At 47.5% G+C, this 12,264-nt stretch overlaps 1 protein-coding gene across 1 annotated transcript in view; it reads left to right on the top strand.

Annotated features, from left to right (window-relative positions):
• The window catches only part of CIAPIN1 (cytokine induced apoptosis inhibitor 1), a 16,774-nt gene extending 4,510 nt beyond the window's left edge, over positions 1-12,264 (top strand). Inside the window, exons 2-9 of the mRNA XM_040498112.1 lie at positions 1,264-1,439; positions 1,895-2,047; positions 3,503-3,579; positions 5,255-5,423; positions 6,876-6,949; positions 7,834-7,949; positions 10,950-11,031; positions 11,553-12,264. Coding sequence (XP_040354046.1) covers positions 1,283-1,439; positions 1,895-2,047; positions 3,503-3,579; positions 5,255-5,423; positions 6,876-6,949; positions 7,834-7,949; positions 10,950-11,031; positions 11,553-11,663 — 939 coding nt within the window. The 5' untranslated portion in view covers positions 1,264-1,282 and the 3' untranslated portion in view covers positions 11,664-12,264. The remainder of the gene's footprint in view (positions 1-1,263; positions 1,440-1,894; positions 2,048-3,502; positions 3,580-5,254; positions 5,424-6,875; positions 6,950-7,833; positions 7,950-10,949; positions 11,032-11,552) is intronic.

Below are 12,264 nucleotides of genomic sequence, written 5' to 3'. Positions count from 1 at the left end.
GTGGCATAATTGTGACTGAGTTAGCCACTTCTGCAGAAGACAGGAGTGTTCAGCACAACACTGATCCATGCTTGACCTGGCTACCACGGCTTCTGCCTTTATGGCATTTATTAGAGCTATTTTAGGTTGGAAACTTGGTGGCATTAATGTTTAAGAAAGAAAGGAGGAGCCAAGTAGAATGCTATCGCCTGACCTGATTTCATTGTGAGCACATTCTAGACTCATCTCGGTATCCAGTGGAAGAGAAAGTTGCCTCAAGGTGGTGGGGGGAGGGGATTTCCATAGGTTAAAAGCATGGGCTTTACAGTCATATGGATTTGGTTTCAAATTCCAGGTCTTTATCTCACAACATTTATTAGTTGTGTGACCTGGCAAGTCCATGGCTTCAGTTTTATAGCTGTAAAATGGGAATATTTAGTTTAAGGTTGTGCTGAGGTTCAGTTGAGATAATGTATTTTAAGTGTTTTGAACAGTCTGGGTAACTAAGATTAAACGTTAAAGACAGTAGGTAGTATTGATCATTGTAGATTCAATGGAATTGAATTTTCATATTTTGATGAAAGGGAAAATATCATTATTCAATTTGCTAAATTTAAATATGTTGTCTTCTGGGGCGCCTGGGTGGCTCAGTTAAGCATCTGACTTCAGCTCAGGTCATGATCTCACAGTTTGTGGGTTCAAGTCCCGCGTCAGGCTCCGTGCTGACAGCTCGGCGCCTGGAGCCTGCTTTGGATTCTGTGTCTCCCTCTCTCTCTGCCCCTCCCCAGCTTACACTGGATCCCTCTGTCTCTCAAAAATAAATAAACATTAAAAAATTTAAAAAAAATATGTTGTCTTTTTTCTAAAGAAACATTAAGCTTGTGGTTGGGTTATATCTGCCCATTTATTGGCCTTCTTTACTGAGTCCTACTTTTGCCTAATGAGTGTCTTGTGTGTTTTATATTCTGTTCAAGCTGAGTTGTCTCAAATCAAAGCAGAAATAATCTTTCTGCCTTCAACTTCCTAACTTGACTGCCAAGACAGGTCTCTCATCAGGGTAGCAGCCTGCCTTGTTTGGGAAAGTTGGGGTTATGATCCCTTGAGATGGGTTCGTTTCTTCACCTCTCTAGCATCTACGGGAAGATATTCTAATGTGGTCAGCATTCCCTGGCGAGAGGTCCGAATTAAGGTGGTGATTCTAATCACATTTGATGGTTCCTCATGGATTAAATGATGCTTTTGTCTCTGCTCCGTCTTGACTTTCCTTTGTCTCGTCATCTGTAGGTCCCTCGGCACTGCAGGAATGGCAGATTACGGGGTCTCGGCTGGCCAGTTTGTGGCAGTGATCTGGGATCAGTCATCCCCGGCGGAGGCTCTAAAAGATCTGGTGGAGAAGCTTCGAATGTTAACCGGCGACGAGGGCCAGGTGTCTGTGGAAAACATCAGCCAGCTGTTGCAGTGTGAGTGCCTGCACACATCGTCTTTGCAGGGCGGCAGGGGTCGGTGGGATGCTGCATTTGTGTAGTTCTTCAATGTCCGAGTTGTTTTGGGTGGCAGACGATAGCAGTGGGTGGCCACGCTGCTGTTGTTCAGTTGAGATACAGTGGACTTCAGAGTGTAGTTGATTTGTAGAAGTCTGTTGTTTCTTATTAAATATTCTGCATTTTTTAAGCCACCTTTCTTTTTTACTCCTTTCCCTAAACATAGGAAAGGATACAAATTATTAAGACTGAGGGAGAACAGCAGCTTCATTGCCCCTCTTGCTAGTGATGGTGGCCTCGTAACATTTGCTTGAGGGGGCGGTGTTCATTCTTCCAGGGCCAGGCCTGCAGCCCTCGAGGGGGGCTTGGCAGGGGTTGGCAGATTGCCTCTGGGGCCCAGGTGCTTGCTGAGTAGAGTCTTCCTTTCTTTTCAGCTGCCCACAAAGAATCTAGCTTTGACGTTATTTTGTCGGGTGTAATTCCTGGGAGCACCACTCTGCACAGCGCTGAGATTTTGGCCGAGATGGCCCGGATCCTTCGGCCCGGTGGATGTCTCTTTCTGAAAGAGCCAGTAGAGACAGCTGTAGGTAAGGAAATCTTCCTTTGAAAGACTAGAATTTAACAGCGTTCCATCTTTAGGTATGTTTACTGCATCTCTCTGAGTAGGAGGTATCATTTGGAGATCCTTCTCCTTGGTGGTAAATGATTGTACAAATCTGAAGCAGGGCACCTGAAGGAATTGTGACCTTTGATCCGTTCGGTAGTAAAATAGAAGGAAACTGCCCATCTGACAATGGCTGGGTCCTTCAACAGGCTGGCTGGTTAAACTGTGGTACGTCCATACCATGGAAAACTCTGGAGCAACAAAAAGGAATAAGCTCCTCATACGTGCAGCAACTTGGATGACTCTCCAAGGAATTGTGCCGAGAAAAAGCCAGGCTCAGAAGGTTGCATGCTGTGTGCTTCTGTTCATGCAACATGCTTGAAATAGCAAAGTTATAGCGATGGGGACCACATTGAGGATTGCCACGGGTTAGGAGCGGGAGGCAGAGGATGTGTGAGGCGGTAAAGGGGTCGTCAGAGGGCTCCTTGTGATGGAGCATCCTGGATCCTCACTGTGGTAGTGCTCACACAGAGCTGCAAGCGTGGTAAGGTTGCACAGAGCTGCACACACGCAAGCAAGCTCACGTAAAACTGGTGACATCTGGGTAGCGCCGTGGACTCCCGGTGACAATTTCCTGGTCTTCACCGGTGTGCTATAGTTGTGAGATGTTACCATGGCGGGGGCGTCTACGGCCATACTACCCTGAATGCACCCGATCTCGTCAGATGTTACCATGGGGGGGGGGGGAACGAGGCGAACGGCCCTTTTTAAAACAAAGCAAAACAAAACTTTCTATGCACCTATAGTTATTTCAGAATAACAAGTTAGAAAATAATGACTGGAAGTCTGGGAGTGATGAGTGGTCTTGTTGACTCGTGTGAAACTAATGATGGAATCCAGGAGGTAAAAGCCTCTTGTTTTTGCTCTGTGGTGAAGCTGTCAAAACACCGTCCAATTCTGAATTTTTTTAACTTTTTCCATCAATATGTGATGACTTAACTTAAAACACAATAAGAGAACGAATGTATTTTGAAATGCGCAGAGGTGTTTGTGCGGACGTATAAATTTGAGACGCAGACCGCAGATGACCAGCATTCTTTGCTGGGAACGTAGAGTTCGGGTGGCTGCACGCAGTGTCTGCCAGAAGTGTACAGAGAAAACGTCAGTGCCTTACGTTTCCTCAGCCTCTTTCTCACTCGTTATCCAACATCCCCTGGAAGGTATTTCCAAGAAGCCAAGAGTGAGAAGAAACAGTAACAATGGAAGTACTATATGACACTTAAGAGCACAGGTAAGAGCACTTTGACCAACCAAAAGCATGTGTCAGAATGCCTTCACCATTTCTGTTTTATTGGCTGCTGACCCAAATCGGATGGAGCCTTTATTATTTTCCCTGCTTTGTCCCATGAAGTACTAATTGGGGTTTTCCTCTCGGCAGTTAACAATAGCAAAGTGAGAACGACATCTAAGCTGTGCTCGGCCATGACTCTTTCTGGTCTCGTGGAAGTGAAAGAGGTATGTTGGTAGACAACGTTCTTTGCTGGGAATTGAAGCCTTGGGCGACCACACCCAGGATCTCTGTGAGTCAGTACAGAGAAACTCGGGAGTAACAGCCCTGAAGGTGAGGTGCACAGTGTCGCGTATGCTAGGAAGCAAGCCGGGAAGTGCTTTGTGTCTAAGATACGTGATGCTGCAAAAGACAGAGCTTTCTGGAACACCTGTCCTTTGAAGAGACTCAGCTTGTGCCCATGTGGGTTGGGGCGTGTTCCAGTCTCAGTACTGGTGTGGGGGTGGTGGCCACGGTGGCAGGGAGAGCGCAACACAGGTCCCTTAATGGACACAAATCCTAGGCCCAAGAGCGACACAGGCACCGGGACCATCCTCAGATATTTGGTGGGAGGCTGGAGCAGGTTGGGGGGTGGGGATGGGAATGCCATCTCTGATAGTTCAGTAGAAAGACTGAGGTTAAATAGAGGTGTTCATATTTCTACATTCTTCTTTGATGTTGAAGTTTTCTTATGTGAGAGGTGAGTGCTATACCATGATCACTGGTAATACCACCTGTTTGCCACATGACCTAGGGCCTTAGTTTCTTTACACCCACTCTTTCTTATTTTTTTCTTAGTTTGGGGTTTCTGTTTTATATTCTAAATAAGAGATACTCATCAAAATTCAATTAATACTAGAGCATATAAACATAAAGTGACGTGCAGGCCTTCCTCACTCTTCCCTTCCCAGAGGAAGCCACCAACACATTTTTTGTGTGTGGCTAAGACCTTTTTTATATATTTACGCGTGTGTGTAAGAGACTTTTTTAAGTGTAAATAAGGTTGTATATATACATTGTTCAGTCACTAGCTTTTCCCCCCACCTTTAAATGTCTTTTTTTTATGTTTATTTATTTATCTTGAGAGCGAGAGAGAGAGAGAGCACGAGCAGGGGAGGGGCAGAGAGAGAATCCCAAGCAAGTTCCACACTGTCAGTGCAGAGTCCCATATGGGGCTCAATCCCATGAACCCATGAAATCATGACCTGAGCTGAAACCAAGAGTCAGACACTTAACTGACTGAGCCCCCCAGGCACCCCTAAATATCTTTGACATTTGCCCACCTTCAGTGCATTGCCCCTCATCCTTAATGATGATATGACAATATTGAGTGCTATGGATGGGCTAAGATTTATTCAACCATTCTGTAGTTGTTGGGCAGAGAGGTGGCATTTCCACATTTTTTTCTACCTTTATCAATCGTCTGCTACTGCTTCCCAAGAAAACATTTCCCTCCCGCATGGTCCTTTTTCTCTAATTCATTTCCACTCTCTTTGTTGTGGGCATGCTTCCCTGCTGTAGGCTGTGATCCTTTTCAACATGTCTGTTCAACATGTCTGATTCATCTTCATAATCATAATCATTATAACCCGCAGAATGACTGGCATAGTGCCTTGTACCTAATAGACAGGTGTCTGGTAAATAATTTAGGGTTGGCTCAAAGTAAGCACACAGACGGAATGACACTCTAGGGGACAGGTCACTGAGAAACCGAATGTGAGGCATGAGGTGACATCTGTCATCTGGTGCTACTATATGCTTAGTACACAGAAATGAGTATTTGACGCCTGTATAGGTAGACATAGTACAACGTTATTTTGTGGAAAGAGTGTGGCCTAATGCTTTTGGTGTCTTGAATTCCAGCTGCTGCGGGAACCCTTGAGCCCCGAAGAGGTACAGTCTCTCCAGGAACATCTGGGTTACCAAAGTGACAGCTTGCTCTCTGTGCGCATCACAGGCAAAAAACCCAACTTTGAAGTGGGTTCTTCTAGTCAACTGAAGCTTTCTATTGCCAAGAAGTCTTCTCCTCCAGGTAAGACTGGCCTGAGGACCTTGTTCTGTCCAGGTGGGCCTAGAAGGACATGTGAGACATTGAGCCAGAGATCTGAATAGAGGCAGTGATGTCTCTAGAGGACCACTCCTTCCTTAATTTCAGTCATTTCCTAATGGAAGAATGTTTAATGTACTGTTGTCCTGGGCAGATTCAGATCCACATCTGACATAATGCATAGGTATTACTTAATCCAACCCTTTCTCCACCAGAAGACACTGAGGCCCCCAGATTCTAGAGGCCTGAGCATGTGGTTTAGCTCACAAAGTCTTTCCACACCCCAGAACCATGACATTTATTCTCAGAAGATCTCCCATTGGTGGTCATGGCCACTAAGAGTGCCCTCCTCCTCTTCCTGTCTTTTCCATGCTAGTAAAGTCAGCTTCTCTTACTTTGAGGATCTTAAGCCACTTGTGAACATATTTCTTCTCAGAAAGTTGCACTTGCCCTTTGCCACCCCTTCACCCTTCTGATCACTATTACATGAGGCCCGAATTGAGAGAAATTGTCCCAGCTGTGAAATATGCGAAAATTTACAGGTACGTTCACACTGCTCTGCTTTGACTGGCCAGCCAAAATCTTTAAGAAATCCTCTGGAATCCCAGCCTTCGGAGTCATGGTTCCAGAATGGGTAGGGACGGCTTCGATGAGCGGTTTGCCTTGCGGAAGGCCTGAGCATTCAGCTGCACAGTGATCTGTGGAGATGCACTTACCCCCAAGGCCCATCTGAGGACCCGCCCACAGACTCGGGGCTCCGCTCTTTCAGGGCCTTCCTTGCACCCCACCCCTGACCCAGATAGAGCCGGGAGGTGTGAGGCTTGTGTCTGCAGCTGGTTTGTGTTACACCACTGCCACCGGCTCTGGAGCCGATTTTCTTGTACGTGACAGGTTCACGTGAGTCAGAAGCTTTGCTATTTATGATGGTTTTTGGCAACTTTCTCTCTGATCTTCAGATCTTCCTGCAGTAGGTGTAGGGAGTACGATTAGCCCCAGGTTCTAGGGGTGGAAACGAAGATAAGGACACAGCAACATGGAGTGAAGTCAGAAGCATTGGACAGACTCCTGTTTGTGGCTCTTTACTGTAAAAGTGGCCTAAATGTGGGAACCAGCTTCCTCACCTATAAAATTAGGACACCACATACTTAGCTTGTAAGATTCTTACCAGGATTTAATTAGGTAGCGTATATGAAATACTTACCATAGTATCTGACACAAAGCAAGTGCTTAGCAAATGATGGCTTCTGTCACTGCAAAGCGATCGGCCCCAGGCCGTGCCTTCTCTAAGTGGTAGAGCTGAGCTGAGCCTCGGACCCAAGCCTTTTGACTCCCAGTCCAGCGTCCCCTCCCAGAGTCTCAGTAGAAGGCTCACGTATGCCTGTGGTTTGTCTCTGGCTGCTTTTATGGAGCTCTTTTTCTTTTGTGGGTTGGACTCAGTGAAGCCTGCCGTGGACCCTGCAGCAGCCAAGCTCTGGACCCTCTCCGCCAACGACATGGAGGACGAGAGCGTGGTGAGCGGGCACTGTGGGCAGTGCGGGCTCTGCGGTGCTTTCTTGTAGGCCTCGCTGCGGGTATGAGTGGTTGTCATTGGGAGTGGCCTCTCCGGACTTGCAGCCGTAAAGCCCAGCACTGCGGCTGTGCCTGTCACTGGCATTTTTGATTCAGGAGGGAACTCCGCATTGGTGGCATTTTACATTTCTTTTTCGGCATCTCTTTTCCTCACAAGTTTTCTTGTTCTCACTTCATGTGATATGTTAAAGATTCTTGTGGGCATGTGTGAACCTGAAAAAAGTTTGTCAACTTTATTTTATTGGCTCCTTTGTCTGGGCAAGTCACTGAACGCTCACTGTCTTAAGAGCAACACTTTCCCATCTTTGATCAGTACTGTCTATAGTAAAGTCCTTTATTTCTGCGACTGTTGAAATTCTGGAGATAGCAGGACAGGCTACGGTTCATGCCCCCGTAGAGCTTACAGATGAATTGTCCACACATTTATCAAAGAATTGCACACATGTATGTATCGTTATTTGTCTTTTTCTCGGGAATGATATAAAACATATTTCATTCCCTTTTTCACATGACAGCCCTTCATATATTTGAATAAATATAACACTTCTCTTTTTGTTCTTCCTGCTCCCTCCCTACATACACATGCACTCACATTCTCTGCACATTGTAAATTACTTCCCAGTCCCCTCACAACCGAATGCATCTTCTGTGGACATAGTTTAGATCCCTCCAGTGGTCAGCTGGAGTGTGATGATCAGCCCAGAATAGGGCAGTGGAGACCCTCTTTACGTGGACCCTATAAACCCACTGCCACCACGACCCTTTTTTCAGCCTTCTGTTAGCAGAGATCGTGACCGTGTCACTAACTTCTTCGAACACTCTCCAGGATCTCATCGACTCCGATGAGCTGCTGGATCCAGAAGATTTTAAGAAGCCGGATCCAGCTTCCCTGCGGGCTCCTTCATGTGGAGAAGGGAAAAAGAGGAAGGCCTGCAAAAATTGGTGAGTGCTGGCAGAAGCAGGGTCTGCCGGGCTGCTTCTAGTGGCTTCTTGAGTCTCAAGGAATCGGAATACTTGACTGTTGTTAAAATATATATTTTATAGTGAAATCTATCATATATACAGAGGACTTTTTTAATCAGGTACACTTTAAACAGTAATGAAATGAACACCTGTGTACTGATTACCCAGGTGAAGAATCGGAAACATGACTAGTATCTCAGAAGTCCGCTCGACAGGCTCCCTCAGCTGCGTCTTGCTCCCTCTCGTCACAAATTACCATTCTCCCAAGTTTATGTTAATCATTCTTGGCTTATTTGATAGTTTACCACCTAGTGCGAAGCTCCAAATAATACATTCTTCAGTCGTGAAGACCTGAGTAGTAAGCCCACCCCCGATGAGGCAAGGACAGGTCAATATTCCACATCTGTGAAGTCTCCCAGTGAAAGATAAGATCTGCAGTCTCGTCTGGACTGGGTCCCTTCCAGGGGAGTCGGTAGGAAGAGTCACGAGGGAGTTCTCGGAAACCAAGGGCCTGGCACAGGGAGAGCGCTGGCAGGGCCGCAGAGTGACGCAGTGACTGGCGACCAGCAGAAGTGTGGTCAGAGGGAGGGACTGCTCTACGTGTTCTGATCCAAACCCGCCGGGACCAGAGCTCTCCTGTGCGGAGCAACCACGGCAGAACACACGTGTCCTCGGCAGAGCCTCCGGGTGTGGGGGGAGGGCATGCTGAGTGTCGCCCGCACACGGTCAACATAAGCCAAGGCCCTGGGCTGGCTTGCCCACCCTCGGGTAAAAGAGTGGCCTGATGGCAGCTTGGTTGGTGACAGTGGCAGCCTTCAGCGTGTCTGTCTCTCATGCCCCTGCCCCGTGCACACATGTGACCTTGTCCCCAGCAGTGCGGAAATCTTGGGAGTCCCCTTCACTGTTCCCCTGAGGGTTCCCTTCCGTCTGCCTTACGTTAGCTTTTCCGTGTTTTGTATCCCTTGCTTCTTTCTTGGTTTTCTCTTTTCTCTTGGTAGAGTCCATTCTCTAATAGTTTTTTTTAGAAAAGCTACTTGAGAGGTAAATTTTGTTTTGCACACTTTGTGTGGCTAAAAATGCCTTTTTTCTATTCTCATACATGATTGCTAATTTGGGTATGGAAATCTAGATTGGAAATAATTTTCTTACATCATTTTGAGGACATTTCTGTGAAGACGTATCTGGGGCCATTCAGTTTCTTGATCTTTCTGTAAGACCTCTTTTTCCATTTTGGAAGTTTGTAGAATTGTCTTTATCCCCAGTATCATTTTGCAATATGTCTTGAAGAGGGGTCTGTTCACATCTCTTGCACTAGCCACTCGATACACCTTTTCAGTCTAGAAGCCACGTCCATAGCTTGGGAAATGTTCTTTAATTTTGTATACCATTTTTGTCTTCTCTCTTTGTTTTCTCTGTGACCTGTTACTCAAGATGTTGGGTCCCTTTAATAGTCCTGTAAATTTTTTTCTTTCACATTTTCTTTATGCTTTACTTTCTGGGAAATTCTGCAGGTTTATCCTCTACACCTTTTGTTAAGTTATTTTATTTCTATCATGGTTACGTTTTTTTAATATTTGTTTATTTTTGAGAGAGCATGAGCACACATGTGTGCACGTGGGGGAGGGGCAGGGGGAGAGAGGATCCCAAGCAGGCTCCTCACTGTTAGCGGAGAGCCTGACACAGGGCTCGATCCCACAAACCATGAGGTCATGACCTGAGCCAAAACCAAGAGTCAGAAGCTTTACTGACTGACCCACCCAGGGCGCACCTCTACCACCATGTTTTTAATTTCTAAGATTCCATTTTTGTTTTGACTTTTTTCTTTTCTTTTTTTTTTTTTTTTTTAAGCACAGTGTCCTATTTTTATTTTGTGGGTGTGATCTCTTCTCTTTTCTCCCGAGGTTAGTGATAGTTCTTTGTAGGTTTTTTCCTCCCTGCATAGTCTCTGTTTCTTCCAAGTTGCCTTTTTTTTCTTTTTTTTTTTTTTTAGCTTGGTCTCTCACTTCGAGGTAGAGGCCTTCTACCTCCCACGAATCTTGGTTGTCTCCAAGATAAGAGTGGAGGACAGAAAGCTCCCTGGGAGCCCTGAGCTCAGCGGGGAGTTTGTTGGCTGTGCTTTAGTGACAGGAGCCAGGGTGGGCCTGTGGGGGACTCGGCAAAGTCAGTATCTCTGGGTCTTTCCCTTTGGGGTGTTAGAATTCGCAGAGAAGGAAGGGCCTTTCTGGTGCAGGCAGTTCCTTTGGAGGGTTTGGGGTGTGATGTGGGTTGGGGGTCGGCCACCTACGTGGTGGTGGCTTCCTCCCTGCCTGCTCAGAGTTCAGCTCCCCTCAGTCAGAGTCACTTCTTCCCCTCCTGCTTTGCAGCACCTGGCACCGCATTGCTGCTGTCCCCTTTCCCGTAGCCCCTGTCGTTGGGGGGTTATGTGTTCACTCCAGTTTTGGTGGGACCTTGAGGGAAAGTAAAGTAGAGGCATGAGTGCAATCTGTCCTCTTAACCTGGAAAACACTGGTCTTAGTATTTTTGCATTTGTTTCATGGACGGAAAGGGTAGTAAAAAGTTAAATGGTGGCTTGTGGGCTTGCTGAGTCATCGGTGTTTTTTTTTTTTAAGTGTGAAAGTTGCCAGCATTCACAAATCAGGAGATTTCAAGTAAAAATCCAGTTTGTTTGTTTTTTCTGTTTGTCCTTAGCTTTGGAAAATGTGCCAACACTGTCTGCTTCTCCCCAGTGTGTTAATCAGCCGAAGCTGAGTAGTGGCCGGCCTGTGTAGACAGGGCGTTTCCCTCGGGGCCACCTGCTCCCCACCACTCTGTCTCCCTAAACGGCCTCACACTTACATCATCAGCCTGGCCCTGTGGGCGTGTGCGTTAAGACATCCTGGTGTAAAGAGAAAAGTGTGAGGGCGGGCTTGGGCTCTGCCAAGGATTTGGAGCCCCTGGGTGGTGGCTCGTCTCACTCACAAGCTACTGATGTCCCCCCAGCACCTGTGGCCTCGCAGAAGAACTGGAAAGAGAGAAGTCAAAGGAACAGGCGAGCTCCCAGCCCAAGTCGGCTTGTGGAAACGTAAATATCTGGATCTTTACTCAGTATTCACAAAACCCCAGTGGTATTGGGCATCATCCTAAACCCAGCACAGACTAGCTCCCGCTCTCACTTCCTGCCCAGATATCTAATTAGGCAAATACGTGAGAACGTGTGTGCAGGAGAGAGGTCATCGTCTGAGACTGGGCTGGCATGCCCGCACCCCGGGGGGAGCTCTTGTCATTTCTCGGCTTGGGCCCCGTTCTTCCCACTTCGTCGTGGCCGGATGCTCTTCAGCCATGTGGCTGAGCTTGGCTATGATTTGAACTGCTGAGAATATAGAAATACGGCCTCTAAGGAACTTCTCCAGACCGCTGATTTTTGTAAAACCGGAGATCTTAAATACTCTCGGTATCTGGATCTCAGTCGGACCTACATATGCACCGGCCGTTCCCATCGGGCCTCTATGGCCATGTCAGGAAACGAGGGATCCCTTTCTTGCCCATGAATCTGGGACACGCTGACCCTCCACTTCCCCGTATGACTGTCTCTTCCCTCAACAGTGCTACCTGGGCGATGCCTTCCGCTGTGCCAGCTGCCCCTACCTTGGGATGCCGGCCTTCATACCTGGGGAGCAGGTGCTCCTGAGCGCCAGCAATCTCAGTGACGCCTAGGAGGGGCCGCCGTGGCGCACCTCTGCTCCTCGGCCAGCTCCTGCCCCTCGAGTCCCACCGCCGTGGTTCCTCCCACCTCCTCTGGATGTGCTCACTCTCTGCACGAACTCCGATTGCAGGGGGTGCTGGGTAAACAGTGTGAAGCTGGCTGTGGGGTGCAGTGGGGTGTAGCGCTGCTATGTATCCAAAGACCAAGGTTAATGGGGCCTGGTTACTCTGAGTCAGGGGACCTCTTTCTCCACCTAGTGTGAGGGAATGGGAGTGCATCCTGAGGAGGCCCCTCTCCTGATGTCACAGTGCTGACCTCACACTCAGAGTATTAACACTGTGTGACGGAGGCCCTGCCCCGATTCTAAGCTCAGCAATAGTGCCACTGCCTGTCTTCCAGAGCTGGTGGTTTACTCAACCTGCAGTTGTTGGTGACAGGAGTCAAGTGTCTCATGACCTCAGGGCACCAAAGGAATCACCCATTGGTTGCTGTGATCATATTCAGTGTCCCTCTGTCCTTTTATCCCCACCCCACCCCACCCCTGTTTTACTGTATCGTACCTGTCCTGTGGTTTCTGTTACTCTACAGTCATTAAAGTTGTGTACTTCTGCA

The sequence above is a fragment of the Herpailurus yagouaroundi genome, unplaced genomic scaffold (genome assembly GCF_014898765.1).
Source record: "Herpailurus yagouaroundi ecotype Mexico unplaced genomic scaffold, PumYag 190, whole genome shotgun sequence".
Lineage (NCBI taxonomy): Eukaryota > Metazoa > Chordata > Mammalia > Carnivora > Felidae > Herpailurus > Herpailurus yagouaroundi.
The sequence above is the reverse complement of the archived record's forward strand: the minus strand, read 5'-3'. Positions and strand labels throughout refer to the sequence as shown.